The sequence below is a fragment of the Lolium rigidum genome, chromosome 6 (genome assembly GCF_022539505.1).
Source record: "Lolium rigidum isolate FL_2022 chromosome 6, APGP_CSIRO_Lrig_0.1, whole genome shotgun sequence".
In the NCBI taxonomy this organism is placed as follows: domain Eukaryota; kingdom Viridiplantae; phylum Streptophyta; class Magnoliopsida; order Poales; family Poaceae; genus Lolium; species Lolium rigidum.
In genome coordinates this window covers 149830872-149849448 of record NC_061513.1, presented here as the reverse complement: position 1 = coordinate 149849448, position 18577 = coordinate 149830872, and the positions used below count along the sequence as shown (strand labels likewise).

The 18577-nt window shown below is 43.3% G+C and overlaps 1 protein-coding gene across 1 annotated transcript; it reads left to right on the top strand.

Moving 5' to 3' along the window:
* Nucleotides 1-10426: 10426 nt before the first annotated feature.
* Nucleotides 10427-14731, top strand: LOC124667535. Its single transcript, XM_047204804.1, has 2 exons — nucleotides 10427-11354; nucleotides 14257-14731. Coding segments are annotated over exons 1-2 (906 nt in total). The 5' UTR covers nucleotides 10427-10449; the 3' UTR covers nucleotides 14258-14731.
* Nucleotides 14732-18577: the final 3846 nt, after the last annotated feature.

The following is an 18577-nucleotide window of genomic DNA, read 5'->3' as shown; positions in this document are numbered from 1 at the left end:
CGAGATGGGATCGGCGGCGGCGGCGTCTCGCAAGGTTTTCCGTATCGTGGTTTTTCGCATCGGGGGTTTCGCGACGGAGGCTTTAAGTAGGCGGAAGGGCGAGTCGGGGCCCGACGAGGGGCCCACACCACAGGGCGGCGCGGGCCCCCTTGGCCGCGCCGCCATGTGGTTTGGCCACCTCGTGGCCCCACTTCGTATGTTCTTCGGTCTTCCGGAAGCTCCGTGGAAAAATAGGACCCCGGGTCTTCGTTTCGTCCAATTCCGAGAATATTTCGTTACTAGGATTTCGAAACCAAAAACAGCGAGAAAACGAGAACTGGCACTTCGGCATCTTGTTAATAGGTTAGTTCCAGAAAATGCACGAATATGACATAAAGTGTGCATAAAACATGTAGGTATCATCAATAATATGACATAGAACATAAGAAATTATCGATACATCGGAGACGTATCAAGCATCCCCAAGCTTAGTTCTGCTCGTCCCGAGCAGGTAAAACGATAACAAAGATAATTTCTGAAGTGATATGCCATCATAATCTTGATCATACTATTTGTAAACATATGTAGTGGATGCAGAGATCAAAACAATGGTAATGACATGAGAAAACAAGTGAATCATATAGCAAAGACTTTTCATGAATAGTACTTCAAGACTAGTATTAATAAGTCTTGCATAAGAGTTAACTCATAAAGCAATAAATCAAAGTAAAGGTATTGAAACAACACAAAGGAAGATTAAGTTTCAGCGGTTGCTTTCAACTTGTAACATGTATATCTCATGGATAATTGTCAACATAGAGTAATATAACAAGTACAATATGCAAGTATGTAGGAATCAATGCACGGTTCACACAAGTGTTTGCTTCTTGAGGTGGAGAGAAATAGGTGAACTGACTCAACATAAAAGTAAAAAGAATGGTCCTTCAAAGAGGAAAGCATCGATTGTTATATTTGTGCTAGAGCTTTTATTTTGAAAACATGAAACAATTTTGTCAACGGTAGTAATAAAGCATATGAGTTATGTACATTATATCTTACAAGTTGCAAGTCTCATGCATAGTATACTAATAGTGCCCGCACCTTGTCCTAATTAACTTGGACTACCGGATCTTTGCAATGCACATGTTTTGACCAAGTGTCACAATGGGGTACCTCCATGCCGCCTGTACAAAGGTCTAAGGAGAAAGCTCGCATTTTGGATTTCTCGCTTTTGATTATTCTCAACTTAGACATCCATACCGGGACAACATGGACAACGGATAATGGACTCCTCTTTAATGCATAAGCATGTGGCAACAATTATTATTCTCATATGAGATTGAGGATATATGTCCAAACTGAAACTTCCACCATGAATCATGGCTTTAGTTAGCGGCCCAAAGTTCTTCTCTAACAATATGCATGCTCCAACCATGAAGGTGGTAGATCTCTCTTGCTTCGGACAAGACGGACATGCATAGCAACTCACATGATATCCAACAAAGAATAGTTGATGGCATCCCCGAAACATGGTTATCGCTCAACAAGCAACTTAATAAGAGATAAAGTGCATAAGTACATATTCAATACCACAATAGTTTTTAAGCTATTTGTCCCATGAGCTATATATTGCAAAGGTGAATGATGGAATTTTAAAGGTAGCACTCAAGCAATTTACTTTGGAATGGCGGATAAATACCATGTAGTAGGTAGGTATGGTGGACACAAATGGCATAGTGGTTGGCTCAAGGATTTTGGATGCATGAGAAGTATTCCCTCTCGATACGAGGTTTAGGCTAGCAAGGTTATTTGAAACAAACACAAGGATGAACGGTACAGCAAAACTCACATAAAAGACATATGGTAAACATTATAAGACTCCATACCGTCTTCCTTGTTGTTCAAAACTCAATACTAGATGTTATCTAGACTCTAGAGAAACCAAATATGAAAACCAAATTAGCAAGCTCTAAGTATTTCTTCATTAATGGGTGCAAAGTATATGATGCAAGAGCTTAAACATGAGCACAACAATTGCCAAGTATCAAATTATCCAAGACATTATAGCAATTTACTACATGTAGCATTTTCCAATTCCAACCATATAACAATTTAACGAAGATGAAACTTCGCCATGAATACTATGAGTAGAGCCTAAGGACATATTTGTCCATATGCTACAGCGGAGCGTGTCTCTCTCCCATAAAGTGAATGCTAGGATCCATTTTATTCAAACAAAACAAAAAACAAAAACAAACCGACGCTCCAAGCAAAGTACATAAGATGTGGCCGAATAAAAATATAGTTTCAGGGGAGGAACTCGATAATGTTGTCGATGAAGAAGGGGATGCCTTGGGCATCCCCAAGCTTAGACGCTTGAGTCTTCTTAATATATGCAGGGGTGAACCACCGGGGCATCCCCAAGCTTAGAGCTTTCACTCTCCTTGATCATATTGCATCATACTCCTCTCTTGATCCTTGAAAACTTCCTCCACACCAAACTCGAAACAACTCATTAGAGGGTTAGTGCATAATAAAAATTCACATGTTCAGAGGTGACACAATCATTCTTAACACTTCTGGACATTGCATAAAGCTACTGGACATTAGTGGATCAAAGAAATTCATCCAACATAGCAAAAGAGGCAATGCGAAATAAAAGACAGAATCTGTCAAAACAGAACAGTCCGTAAAGATGGATTTTATTAGGCCACCAGACTTGCTCAAACGAAAATGCTCAAATTGAATGAAAGTTTCGTACATATCTGAGGATCATGCTCGTAAATTGGCGTAATTTTCTGAGCTACCTACAGGGAGATAGACCCAGATTCGTGACGAGCAAAGAAATCTGGAACTCGCGCAGTAATCCAAATCTAGTACTTACTTTTCTATCAAAGACTTTACTTGGCACAACAAAACATAAAACTAAGATAAGGAGAGGTTGCTACAGTAGTAAACAACTTCCAAGACACAAATATAAAACAAAAATACTGTAGTAAAAACATGGGTTGTCTCCCATAAGCGCTTTTCTTTAACGCCTTTCAGCTAGGCGCAGAAAGTGTAACTCAAGTGTTATCAACGGGTGGTGCGTCAACCTTACCTTGGGCTTTACCCTTATCTTTCTTATTGTTTTTCCTTCCCTTTGGTTTAGGGAATATATGATTTCCCCCTGGTATAGAGGTGAATTTCAGAGTGCCTTTTCCCACATCAATGACTGCTCCCAATAGTTTCAACAGGGATCTCCCGAGTATGATTTTTCCTGTTTCAATAACAAGATAATCAATGGATATTGTTCTTCCAAGAATGGTTGTATGCACACCTGCGGCTATTCCCTTAGGAATTATAATAGAGTTATCAATGAGAGTTATTTCTTCTCCTCCTTCATCGACTCCCCAAATTTTCAAAGATTTATAAATGCTTTCAGGCATAAGGCAAAATTCATACATAATATCACAGTAGGAATGAAGAGTTCGATCACCGATAACAATTTTAACAGCAGGATCCCACAATGAAAGTTCAGAGTTCACTAAAACTTGGTCAAGACGGTTACGAATGTATCCATAATTTTCATTTAAGCGAGATGCACTTGTCTCAAGAGTATTTAATCTATTATGAATGCTGATAAGGGCTGAATCAAAATTATTAGCTGAATCATGTGATGCAACCAACTTCTTTATGGCATTAAAAGCTTGATCCCCATTGCAATGGAGGAAATCTCCTCCCACTAAAGTATCCAAAGCATATCTATAGCGAACCATAAGACCAAAATAAAAATTACTAAGGAGCAAACTTAGAGTCATTTGAGGTTCAGTTTCACGATAAGAAGTAAAAATTCTAGACCAAGCATCCTTAAAACTCTCCTCATCCCCTTGTTTAAAAGTGAAAACTAATTCTTCGAGCGAAGAAGTAACGGGTTCAGAGCTAGACATGGTAACAAAAGTAACTAAATATTTTTTTGTATTTTTAATATAGAGTGCAAGACAGTAAATAAAGCAAACTAGATAAAGTAAATGCAAGTAAACTAATTTTTTCGTGTTTTTGATATAGCAAACAAGATAGCAAATAAAGTAAAGCTAGCAACTAATTTTTTTGTGTTTTGATATAATGCAGCAAACAAAGTAGTAAATAAAATAAAGAAGGACAAAAACAAAGTAAAGAGATTGAGAAGTGGAGACTCCCCTTGCAGCGTGTCTTGATCTCCCCGGCAACGGCGCCGTAAATTTGCTTGATGCGTGTAGTTGACACGTCCGTTGGGAACCCCAAGAGGAAGGTGTGATGCGCACAGCGGCAAGTTTCCCTCGGTTAGAAACCAAGGTTTAATCGAACCGAGTAGGAGTCAAGAAGCACGTTGAAGGTTGATGGCGGCGAGATGTAGTGCGGCGCAACACCGGAGATTCCGGCGCCAACGTGGAACCTGCACAACACAACCAAAGTACTTTGCCCCAACGAAACAGTGAGGTTGTCAATCTCACCGGCTTGCTGTAACAAAGGATTAACCGTATTGTGTGGAAGATGATTGTTTGCAGAGAAAAAAGTAAAAACAAGTATTGCAGCAGATTTGTATTTCAGTATTAAAAGAATGGACCGGGGTCCACAGTTCACTAGAGGTGTCTCTCCCATAAGATAAAAGCATGTTGGGTGAACAAATTACGGTCGGGCAATTGACAAATAGAGAGGGCATAACAATGCACATACATGACATGATAAGTATAGTGAGATTTAATTGGGCATTACGACAAAGTACATAGACCGCCATCCAACTCGCATCTATGCCTAAAAAGTCCACCTTCGAGGTTATCATCCGAACCCCTCCAGTATTAAGTTGCTAACAACAGACAATTGCATTAAGTATGGTGCGTAATGTAATCAACAACTACATCCTCGGACATAGCGCCAATGTTTTATCCCTAGTGGCAACAAGCACAACACAACCTTAGAACTTTTCGTCACTCGTCCCGGTGTCAATGCGGCATGAACCCACTATCGAGCATAAGTACTCCCTCTTGGAGTTAAAAGTAAAAACTTGGCCAGAGCCTCTACTAGTAACGGAGAGCATGCAAGATCATAAACAACACATGTGTAATAACTTGATAATTAACATGACATGGTATTCTCTATCCATCGGATCCCGACAAACACAACATAGAGTATTACAGATAGATGATCTTGATCATGTTAGGCAGCTCACAAGATCTAACAATGAAGCACAATGAGGAGAAGACAACCATCTAGCTACTGCTATGGACCCATAGTCCAGGGGTGAACTACTCACTCATCACTCCGGAGGCGACCATGGCGGTGTAGAGTCCTCCGGGAGATGAATCCCCTCTCCGGCAGGGTGCCGGAGGAGATCTCCGGGATCCCCCGAGATGGGATCGGCGGCGGTGGCGTCTCGCAATGTTTTCCGTATCGTGGTTTTTCGCATCGGGGGTTTCGCGACGGAGGCTTTAAGTAGGCGGAAGGGCAGAGTCGGGGGCCCGACGAGGGGCCCACACCACGGGCGGCGCGGGCCCCCTTGGCCGCGCCGCCATGTGGTTTGGCCACCTCGTGGCCCCACTTCGTATGTTCTTCGGTCTTCCGGAAGCTCCGTGGAAAAATAGGACCCCGGGTCTTCGTTTCGTCCAATTCCGAGAATATTTCGTTACTAGGATTTCCGAAACCAAAAACAGCAGAAAACAGGAACCGGCACTTCGGCATCTTGTTAATAGGTTAGTTCCAGAAAATGCACGAATATGACATAAAGTGTGCATAAAACATGTAGGTATCATCAATAATATGGCATAGAACATAAGAAATTATCGATACGTCGGAGACGTATCAGTAACTATGAATCGAAAGCTTATAGCAAATTGAACTTAATGACGTGATGTTATGCTACGCTTATTAGGGCGTGTCCATTATATCATTCATCTAATGACATAACCTTGTTATTAATAACATCCAATGTTCATGATCACGAAACTATGATCATCTACTAATCAACAAGCTAGTTATACAAGAGGCTTACTAGGGACTCCTTGTTGTTTACATAACACACATGTATCAATGTTTCGGTTAATACAATTATAGCATGGTATGCAAACATTTATCATAAACTCAAAGATATATTATAATAACCACTTTATTATTGCCTCTTGGGCATATCTCCAACATGGCTATCTATCCTATAACCCGGTTTCCCAACAACCGCCTTGAGACCGGTAAAAGGAAAACCTAGTAAGGCCATACATTTGCCTTTCGCGTCCCGTTTGATCTTGATGACAATGCTTCAAGCTCCATTCAAGTCGGAATGCCCACCTAATCATTGTTGTTTCGTGAAGACTCATAATTGCTCCTACACCACTATGGGAAAGGTTCATTGAAGCACATCTTCATAGTCCATTGTTGCCAAATGGATGACAAGTTTTAAGCATCATCTTCTCAAGATATCTAACCCACATAGTCAACACAAACACACATATATGATGGGTTAGTTCACAAAGCATAATTGTCAAAGCTTACCCTACTACAAGATCACATGATCCAAAGTGGTACAATCTTTATGCTTCATGTATTGACTAACTTGAATTCAATGTTCAATCTTAGTCTTGGCCAACCTTTTATCTTCTCATGCTCTATCAAAGATATCTTGAGGTGCATACAAAATGTATTCATTTGATTGCATGCTCTAAACATTAGTCATTCATACCTCAAATCATGAGACTATCATGACACCGGCTTAGAGCCCAATCTTGAATTCTTCTCTTGAAATCAAACACTCAAGATCTTGATCATATAATATTTTTCTCTTCAAATTGATGATCATCATGCAAATACCCAAGGTATATCTTTATCTTCATGGTATCCATACTTAAATCCAACACATGGACTATAAGAAATACATATGGAGTATTCCTTCATATAAACTCAATAAAAACATTTATCCTTATTATCATTAATTACCAAGAAAACACACTTTGGTGCAATGTACCCTTACATCGCCGCTGCCCAAGGACGAGCCCAAGGAAGACGACGAGAGCTCTAACGGGGTCGACAACTACAACGTCTTCTACCACTGCCTCGGGCTCTAAAATTTCTATCTTTAGTTTTTTAATTAAGTTTGTGTTTAAATTTGTAAGGACTGCATCCCGTTTGATCAAATCCTGCCGAGTTTGGTTTGGTTCATGTTGTGTCTGCATTATATTTGGTTGAATTCACATTGTTTTTTTTTTGCATATATTTTACGGAGTTTGGCTGGGAAAATCCCTTCGGATACAAAAACTCTGCCAAAACCTTTAAACTACAGATAAATCGGATCTGCTAAAGCTTATGGGAAGAAGAGTGGAGATGCTCTTGTTTATTGGAACGAGGTAGCGTTAGAGCAGCTACCGTAAAATGCAAACCGTAAACAAACAAGTTTACTTCACGGAAAATGTGATTTTGGTGGCCGCGAGAGCCGGCGCAGTGCAGCTACCGTAAACGCAAACCGGGAAACTACAGATTTGAATATGTTGTTTCCCGATTTGCATTTACGGTAGCTGCACTGCGCCGTGGGCTGTAAAATGAAACCATATATCATAATTGAATTTTTATGGTTCATGACATCAGAGTTTTAAGACAGTGTTTGCAAACATGTTCGCATCAAATCACACCCAAAAAAAGATCAACACATCAATGCAAGGCACACTTAAGCTGCACCGCCTTCCTCCAAATGCAGGACCACCACTCGTCGTAGCACCCTCACCGAATGTAGCTTGGGCCCTGGCTTGCCTCCGCCTTGCGATGATCTCCATCCACCTAAAGTCCCACCACTCTCTAGTGAATGCATCCATCGAGTTTGGATCCATCTTCATTGTTCGATTCTCCTCGGCAAGCTCGACACTTGCTTTCTTCTCCTCTAGACCAATCTTCTTCTCTTCCAACTCACGGATCCCCTCCCACATTTCTTGCTTCATCTCATTCTTCTTATCCTTCATGAGCATTTTCGCCTTCAAGATTTTCATTGCGGTTGATTCCTTTGACGTTATCATCTCTTCAATGTTGTATGCCAAGTTGGCATTTTCTTTCTCAATTTTCATCCACTCTTTTGCCTTCTTGTTTCCATCTGGTATCCCCTTCTTCCTTCCTCCTTCCTCCTTCATCATCACTATCATCCAACTTAAGCAAAGCTCCCTTTTGTGGTTTCGCTTCTTCCTCCCTCAACTTTCACTTCTCCATATGCTCAAGCAACTTCAAACAATGTTGAAGATTGAATGCTTTCCCTTTGGAGCCGGCCATTTCCTTGTACCTTTCCATCGCAATGGATTCAATTTCATATATGGTTCTACCACTTGGTAAAGGTAGAGCTCGGACTTGCTCCAATGCTCCACTACAACGGCTACAAGAAGAATTGATCACATCCCACCGGCCTTGTAGTGACCGATAGGTGCGCTCCACCGGATTCTCCACGGGGAGGCAAGAGCTTGAAAAACATGTCTCCAATAGTGCTTCCTGGTTTGATCCGTGCCATTGATCGCATCGAGTGACACTTGTGACCATGCCTTGCACAAGACCGTGTCTTCGATCACGCTGTAGTTGATAGCCTTCCTCTTCTTTGGCTAGGCCTCATCATACTCTCCTCGATCGACCTACTCCAACTCCTCGTCGCCCTCGTCACCATCCTCATAATTGACCTCCTCCTCTACCTCGTCACCACCCAAATCATAAGCAGGGAGCGGCGGCTGCGTGATGCACAGCTTCGTCTCATTGAGGAGTTCAACGAAGGAGTTGGGGTTGTCGTCATATCTTCAAGGCATTTCATTGAACACGTTGCCTGCGCCAACATCCGAACGTTGCAGAGCCGCGAATCCGGCGACCGGGCGGGGAAGCTTGAGGAGCGGCGGCACAGGGCTTCACGACCTGCTTCTTGCCTCTGCCTTGCGTCTCCTTCTTCGGCCCGTTTCCGGTGGCCTTCTTCCACCTTGCCACTGCCGGGGCGATGACGGGCCTAGCGGCGGCTGGGGAAGCAACGGTCGGGGAAGCAACAACCAGGGAAGCAGGGGAAGCGGCGGCGGCGCGCTTCCTCTTCTTGATGGCGGCATGGGCGGTGGCCGGCGAGCACGCGTGCACGGGCGAAGCAAGAGGAGCTTCCACTATGGGACGGGGGAGTTGAGCAGCGGCCGACGGGAGGTCGGAGGACTCCATGGCCCCGATTCGTGGTTGCGGCGGCCTCAGAGGAGCGCTGGGCCGGTAGATCGACGACGGCGTCGTGGGAGCGGGAAGGGATGGGGTTGAAAGTTCCGTCCCGCCAAAAACAGAAGGGAGTGCAGGTTGTGCTCAGTTCCCTCTCGACGCGTGAAGAAGTACCGCTCGGCGGGCAGAATTTGATGTTGCCTATAAAAGTTTTTAGATTTTGGGTCAAAGTTGGTGCTGCAGTGCGTGTTTTTTCTACAGGGGACGGAAAAGTGATGGTTATTATTTAATCTTGCCCTTTTACGATAACTGCTAGAGTTAGAGCTGCTCTTAATCCAAACAAAAAATGACCGGCGGCAATTTTCTCTAGCTATCCGGTGTAGGTGTATAAATGGATAGGATAATTTCCGCACCGAAACCGGCATCGAATCCGTTTTAAGGTATCCATATCCGATTATAAAGGATCTAGCGGATAAGGATATCCGATTCCGAAGTGGTGCTCCGGATATGATACGGTATGGTAAATAGCATGCGGATATGAATTATCCAAAATTTAATTAGGATAATTCGAAGGTTTGAAACAAGATAATGCGATTTTTGAGTCAAAAGCAAAGACCAATCTTGAAAGGTTAGTAGTTATTAAGTTACTAAATTTATTTGGCGAGCATGTTTATATCTAAATTTCTAACAATGCTTGAGTTTCAACGCATTATGTCTCTTTTTTCTTAACTGCACAAACTAAAAGTTTAAATCTCTCTTAAAATTTGCAAAAACTATAACTATCTTCCGATGAGAGTATATATCCGACTATTTTTGTTTCCGGACCGAGTCCGCTCCATTTTTTATTCGAATCCGCATACCGATATATCCGCATTCGAATCCGAAACCGATCAATATCCGCTCTGATTCGAATCTGAGAAAAATATATAATAGAGGATATGGTATGAGAAAAATCCGATCCGATTCGATCCGTTTACACCCCAGTCGGGAGGCTGTGTGCATCGATTGATGCAGAGGCGGGGGTATGCTCCATATCGGAAAAAAAAGTCGGGTGGCAGCTGTGAAACACTCGAATGTAGCAAAACCCGTATACTCTCCCGCTCAGACGCTGAATCAAAACACAATACTCGTTGGCAGGGCTCCTTCATAACCATCGGATCGGCCAACACCTCACCGCATCCACCGTTGGTTCAAAACTCGGGAACAGAAACGACAGGAGGGGGAGTGGGGCCCGCCCCCAAATCTCGTCGCCACCTCCGCTACGCAAGCCCTCTCCCCCACCCCCCGAACAAGAAACCCTAGCGCCGCCGCTCGCCGGCGATGGAGGCGCCGGACGAGGAGGCCGGCCTGGGGCTCCCGGAGGACGAGCGGCTTCTCGAGGTCACCATCATCTCCGCGCAGGGGCTGAAGCCGCCCTCGGGCCTTCGGCGCCGGCTCCAGGCGTACGCCGTGGCGTGGGTTGATACCGCGCACAGGCTCCACACGCAGCCCGACCGCTTCGGCGGCCTCGACCCGGCGTGGCACGAGCGCTTCCTCTTCCGCGTCCACGAGGCCGCGCTCGCCGACGACTCCCGCGCCGCCGTCACCGTCGAGATTTACGCCTCGCCCAGCGGGTCCTGGCAGATCGGCGGGGACTCCCTCGTCGGGTCCGCGCGGTTCCTCCTGGGCGACAACCGCCTCCTGTGCCGCCCTGTTGGGTCCCCGGCCATGTTCGCGGTCGGCGTCCGCCGCCCCTCCGGCCGCGTCCACGGCCTCCTCAACGTGGCCACCAGCCTGGTTGCTGCGCCCCCGTCTCCGGCGGCCTCCCACGCCCTCAGCATCTCCCCCGCCGTCTCCCTCAGCGGCATCCCCCCTGCCGTCGCCATCAGCAGCCTCTCCACGCCGCCCATCTCAGGCCGCGTGCTGCGCGTCCTCAACCGCGCGCACCCAACGCCCCCGCCTTCTCCTAAGGTGCTCACGCCCAAGAAGCCGCTGGCCTCGGTGAAGCCTAACAGACCGGATGACCAGCAGGTCGCTGTGAAGCCGAACAACAAACATGAAGATGATGCTAGCGACCAGGAGAATGAGGAGGATACGGGGTACATGGGCGGGGTCATGTTTTGCGGGCCTTGCGTCCTACCATTCCCGAGAAAGATACACAGCAGCCCCTCTGACGACAACCTGCAGGCATTCGCTGGCATCTTCACTGGCGGAGTTGGCATGGCCAGACGGAGCCCTCGTCACTGAGCCCGTGCAATACAGGTCCATTCTTTACTCGATTTGTTGTGGACATAGTCTGTTTGTTGTTCTTGTGGTGGGTAATAGTTTCTCGACACCGAGGATATAGTCAGCTGTAGCATAACTTCATATCATCATTTGCTATTATTGCAAGTATATCACAACCTTCTTCTTGTGTAAATTCAATTGGACTGTAGTCAGTTCTGCAAGGAATTGTTAAGACTGTTATTCTGTCCTTGATATTGGAAGAAACCTGCTTCATGTTTAATAGACTGGAGATTTCAGTGGGAGCAATACTCACATGCATCCAAGATTATTTCTATCCATCTTGATGGGGTTTCTGGTGTTCATTTTTGTTTCATATCTATTCTTCGTGAACACATTGCTAGCTTCTGCAGAACTGTCGATACATGCCACTTCATGAAATTAGCTTTTCCTGACGGCATGATACATATATTTTTTCCTGACGGCATGATACATATATTTTCATGGGTAATGCATGTGCCTTCAGCTTTCTTGAAGTGGCAGCTTTAATCACACAATTGTGTTAGTTGATTTGGTTTCGTTGTTGCGCCATTGAGGTTTCATAGATCTGTTCAAATGATAAATAGAACTTTGGACATGATATACTAATAGGTTATCATGTTCGGTTATTTACTTATTTACTTGCTCAGAAGCTGCATTCACGTGGATCTAGATGCACGCTAGATCACTTTATTGGTCTGAAATAGATAGCACCATAGGTTTTTCACCTTTATTGTGTGTGCTATATGACCATGTCGTAGAAATTGAGAAAACATCATGAACTTATCTTTTCCTGATGGCATGACACGTTTCTTTACTGATGATCATGCCACTCATGGAACATGCGTAATTAACCATTCGTAGATTATTTTAGATGATTGTTCAACATGTGTAGTGCAGTAAAATTTGCTCATCGGTTAGCCGCATGAAGTGTTGCGGGATTTGCTTGTCGCGGGTCTTAGAATTGTTCAGAGTGATCCAGTGTTGAAATCTAAAGTCATCCAGTAACTAATCTTATGGTATGTCATGTAGATGCAATGATACTTAAATGGGATACATACAGCCACCATTATACTAAACCCTGAACCCCCACACCACCAGTCCCGCGAAATTCACTGTAGCTGCTTTAGAAGGTTGTTTTTACCACGTTTTCTAGTGCAAGAAATAAAGTAAATTCATAGTGACTGAGAAAGAGTGAAAGATTAAGTTCTAGATCTTGTTCGTAGTTAACATTGCCCCATTCTACAAGGTAGAGTCTTAATTCCAAAATTTGCATCATGTTAGAAAGTGCAGGAGCTTATTTCCCCTGTGGTCAAACAAATAAGATGGTTCAGGGTGTACACATGCCATGTTTAGGGCCCAAACTCCAAGTGATTTCTTTGGGTTGCATGTGCCAGTTTAGGCCATAGCCAATATGCATGTTATTGGCTTGTTCTCTGGTCCAGACTATGCGGTACACATATGAGGGGCCATTGTGGAGCTTGAGAGTAATTTAGTTTTAGTTTTTTTAGTATAATCAAGTAATACTTTGTGAACTACTTTGTGAACTTTGTCCTTTAACCCTTCAGGTAAAATTTTCCATTTCCCCTTAGTTTTCTTCTCTTTCCTTTCCTTGACACATCCATGTTGAACACACCATGTTTTCAGAAACTACATGTTGAATAGCCATCTGGCACATATCTGCTCTGTCTTAGGGGTGACAGATCAGATACAATTTGTTTGACATTTTTATTGTCTTCTCCAGCTTGCCATTGTGGTTAGGTGCATAAACTTTCTATTCAAAGCTACTCCCTCCGTCCACTAATAAGTGTATGTTTAGCTTCTATCATAAGTCAAACTTTCTTAAACTTGACCAACTTGTAGCAACACTTATGACACTATTTGAAACTGGGAAGAGACGCATCTTATGATATATCCAGAATTCGATATATCCTCTCCCTTGTGGGACGGGACTCCTGAGTTCAGCAAGATTGTCGAATGTTAGAAATTGATAATGCTAGGAGTTAGGATATTTACTGGTGATAAATTTTTAGAACATCGAATTCTGATGAGTTTCATTTATGATGACACAATGGCCTCTAGATCTTGTTAAAGATGTCTGATATTATTTGTTCATTGCTGACTCAACTATGTGATCTTGTAGATTAGGCACTCAGTTTATATTTGTGTGCACTCATTTTCTCAAGATCTGGTTAATCTGGTTAGTTTGGTGTGGCTCTTGATTGCATACAGTACATCAGCATGTTTCTGAATTGATTTATGCTTAGTTATCAAATCTGCATTATCTGTTTATCAGTAGCTGTGCTGAAGGCCTACAATCTTATATGAAAGCAACCACCATAAGTGTCTCTTTCCACCATTTGCCTAATAGTGGTTTGTAGCCTCCTTTATTCCAAAGTTACCACATAATAGTTTTCCTTGGTTGGCCGTATGTGTGATTGTGCTGTCCAAAATCTGCCTGCTTTATATATAGTAGGATCCTATGTTCTGAGTTCAACTCTTCCTTTCACACTCTTTAGAGTTATCCATCAAGTAAGGGTATGAACTGTTTTAAGTTAAAAACTGACCCGGAGATTTGATGCCTTCTGATTTATGTGGAACTCCCTGTTCCTTAACTTGCTGCGCTTGTTGGACACTACACATAAGCATAACTATAAGAAAAGTCCCAGTTGTTGATTTTGTCTTTACATCAGTGGCCTCTCCGTCCCACCTCACATATTTGCCTTTTTTTTGCAAGTTCTTGCCATGTCGTTCCAATTGCGAGCTACACAATCCTGATTCAGTGGCCTCTCAATCATGCCATCTTTTGTTTGGTCATGTGATTGCTTGAATAATTTTGCGTATGCTCAATTGGTTGATCTGGATCCCATTTGCTCCTTCCCCTTTACAGGAATAATCACCTCCATTTCATTAACTTTTCAAATGCAATGTTGGAGAAGAATGTGAGGGGGCCAGTGAGCACCAAGCACTTCACAATATGTTCCAATATTCCATCCTGCACCTGGCATATTGGGCTAGATCCTTTTGCTTTAGCTGCCCATTTGCAAAGATGGCATTGGAGGGCTAGTTGTCGTCTCCAGGTTTTGTTTTTTCTTGATGCTCTTGCATATACGGTATATATGTTGTAGATTCCGTGGGACGTAGAAAGTTTTCTGGCTGCTTTGGGCATCATGGGAAGAGTTAACTATATTTGTTGACAAATGGTGTGCTGTGATGCCACAAGTGGAAAACTAATCATGAATCTGGCAAGCAAAGCATGCTCTGCTTTTCCTGATTGGTGTGGCAATATGGCATTATTAGAATACTGGTGATTCCCAAGGGCCGCAGAGGGGAACTCTTTCAAGTGGGCTTGCCACTCGCTGGCTCACTGCCCCCTGGGCTTTATCCTTCCAGGTTTCAACTTCACAGTGCTAAATTCTTTACAACCTTCTTTTAGGTCAAATTCTTTACGATCTTGTACTTGTGCATATCAACAAAGATGTACCTTAAAGTTGTTGGTGCCTCCATCTTACCGAGTAACATAGCGCTGATAGTCTGATACAACGCATTTTTCAGATTATTTGTGGGTACTTACTGGTCTGAATTTATAGGATTGGTAGCTGATACTAGTTTCAGAGACTCTGGCCGTATAGGTGCACGAGACCTCATTATTATTCAGATAACCTTCTTTCTGGCTGCTTGCAATTTGCAGCATGCTTTCTCTATGTGCTGAATACATATCGAATACTCCCAGCCTTGTAGTACAACTTTGTTCTTATCGACTGCCGAAAAGAAAAACTATCAGAAAAGTTAGAGCGTGAACTTTCGGCTACCAGCATTGTAGCGTGCCGCTCTTCTGGCCATGTGATCGCGTGCTGCAAGTGTGTGCTTGTGCTAGTGATGCAATCTGGGTCCATGCGCAAGGAGCAGCACGCCTGTGGAGTTGTAGTGCGTTCAGTTACTACTGATCTCGTCGTAAAATCACTGATTAATCATTTAGTTGCAGCGCCAGATGCTGAACCTGGAAAGCTTGTGCTTGCTTGCTTACATATTTAACGCACCGAGTGTCCGAGTGTCAATGGGCGGGGTTCACAATTATGCTAGGCTCCTATCTTGAGTTTACCGTGTACCTGTGCTAGCCGGAGTCCCTGTGCGCCGTGTCTAAGGCGCCCTGATGGCTCTTGCCTGAAATTCAGCCAGAGTCAGCTGTCTGACGAGTGAGAGTGGTAATGGCTATACTGTTCGTACCTTGTTTTACGATGAGATTTGTACTCCTAAGATCCTCCAAACTCCGATTAGCACAACTGAACTTGGCTCGATCGGTTCGTTTCTGGGTTGATCGAAGCCGAAATGGTGGCGGGGCTGTCTCCCGGCAAATGGATGACGAGAAGCGATGTGACCGCATATTAGCTCACAAGTGTAGCGGCGATCTATTCTGACAGGGCTAGATTGGTTCCTCGAGCCTTTTTTTTCTTCTTTTCATCTGGGGAACTTGGCTCTGATAAAGCTATGTGTAGAAATGAAACCTTTAATTCACCTTGAACATCTATTTTGGTTTTAGAAATGCAACATTTAATTCACGTTGCGCATCTAGTTTGGTTCTTAACAATTCCTTCCGGGCATCATAGCAGAAGCAGAGCTATGTCGATTGGTTGCCCGCAACTGCGTTTTGTCTATCGTTTCGTGAAGACGCTTCCCGGTGAGCTTATCCAATAAAGAACACTACCTATAAGATGTTCAATGCAATAGCAATTCAGGCGACGGCTAATATATAGCATATAATCGCAAGACTAGCATAGTTGTAGAGTGGATCACAATGTTGCACCACAAGTTTATGAACAACTGCTGGTGATGCAACACAAGTTCATCAACCAAGAGGTTAGTACATACCACCTCGCAAAATATACAGAGTTGATATTAGTTTTCATCATCATCACCGGAACAAGCACCCCATGCACGAGCTCCTATCAAAGGTAATACTTCCTCATGAAGCCAGGCTCATCACAACATATCTGGTGGTTTGTTCCTTGTAATCCATGAGGTGGTTGAGAGCACGGTGGACCGCAGTCGGAGAGATGGACGTTGCTGGAACACGATGAGCGAAAAGATGATCTTCATGTGACTATAATTCTCATCATGATAACTGATGTCTCCTCCACCCACCACACATCCTCAAGCCTTTTGACATTGAGGACATGAACTCACCTTGCTCTCCAATGCCTCATATGATTGTAGATATGCTCCGGCTGAACTTCACGTCCATAGAACTTGAGAACAACCTCTGCAACAGCTTTAAGGTCCTTCATCCGGAATCCCTTATTCATTGGGACCTCATTCTTGATGAAATCACACACCCTGGACATGATGAAGGTGGACAGTGCAATTAGCCATATCACCATGTTCTTGTTCCGAATTGGGTAATACCTATCAGGCACCGGCATATACCGAAATGGCACTAATGGCATCTCTGAGTTCGTTGATATATCAGGCGAGTTTTCCTTGTCCAACATCAAAAATCAAAGTACCATAGTACAAGAAAAATGGTAAGTAAGCAACTTCTAGCATTCTATCAAGCCCTATGAAGAAGAACACTGTCGGAATGTGAAGCTTGTTAGCTTCCCTTTGTTGCATGTTACCGTGTATAACCACAAAGCTGGTATAAGGAGAAGAACTACATATTGTACAACCAATCCTCGTTAGTAGTACTAACGATTGCGCTTATACATGGACTGCATAACAATGAAGATTATAACGCAACCAACACAAGCACAAAACATCGATCTACCTCTTCCCCACGCTAGATCATGAAACTAGAGTTGCTAAATCAACTATACCACCATCAGATCTTAGCTAACAGATCAAAGCTACCACTTCTAGGGTTCAATGTTACTCACAATGTCTGGCAATCGGATGAGGAAGATCATATGTAGGCGACGTGGAGGAAGATGACTTTCCGTGACGAAGCTCCACCGACCAGAGAAGATGGCATCGCTTACCTGCTCATCAAGGAAGAAGCTTGCTTGTACGGAGAGTTCGAATGGGGAAAAATGGTGGCACGTGATTTTGCAATGAGGAGAAGCGGTGTAAATAGGGAGCGTGAATTGGAGGGAGGTGCGGCCCGCGGGATTTTCACGTACGCGTGCGGATGACCTCTCGCGTATGTCGTCAATTCATTCAGACTCCAAGTGCAGAGTGTCGTAGCAAGAGAAGTTTTTCCCCACAAGGGCGACTCAAGGGTTTATATCAAACTCTCGGGGAATTGGCTTAGAGGTATATCCTCTTCCTCTTCTTCTAGCAATCCTGTAAAGCAAAGTTTTGCCTTATGTCTCCAACTCCACCGTGTGGTTGTCAAGCACAAGGTTTTGTATTAGTGATTGTACATAAAAGAGGTAATGAAAGTAAAGTAAAGCAAATAAACTATGTAAACTAAATAAAAGCGGTAAATAGATAGTTGTTTTTGAGTTTCGTGTGTGATTAAGTAAAGAAAGTATTTTTGTATTTTTGGATTAAAATAGTGCTGCAAGTAGAAAGTATGATAAAGTTAGTGGAAAGGTGTTTATTATGATTAAAATTGGATCGGGGTTCATGGGTTCACTTGTCTAATCTCTTTTTAAATTGAAACTCCAAGCAATCTTGTATTAAGAATTAATAGAGCACAACCTTAAGTACTTTGACATGATGTTTGAATATCAAATATGCTACCTTAATCAAACAAAATTATATTGTCACATGATAAACATAGCACATGCATTCACTTTATCCCTAGTGAGGCAGAAAAGGAAAATGTAAAACCATAATAGATCATGAATTTATTGTCACTATTCAATCACTAAAACCATGCTACTCCATCTAATACACAATTATCCCCCACACAGTTCTTGCATACAAGTTGGATCAGAACAAACACTTAAGAATGGGGTATGTGATGTGCATCTATCAATACATATTACACATAATAAATTCCAATCTCATATCTCAATATCATAGAATAAAGATTCACCACATATGAGTTACATATATGACCATAATCATGTTAGGCAACTCATATGGTACTAACATCTATGAAGAACAAGAGAGAAATAGATCAAGATACTACGGCAAACCCATAGTCCAGAGGTGGACTACTCCCTCTTCATAATGGTGTTGATGCGGTAGATGTTGGAGAAAGTGGACATCCCTCCGACGGCTCCGGTGGAGTTTCTGATGGCGTGTACTCGATGTATGCGGA

Bases quoted from the DNA above. Each gene is read 5' to 3' on its own strand.
- LOC124667535 (XM_047204804.1), top strand. From the start codon at position 10,450: ATGGAGGCGCCGGACGAGGAGGCCGGCCTGGGGCTCCCGGAGGACGAG.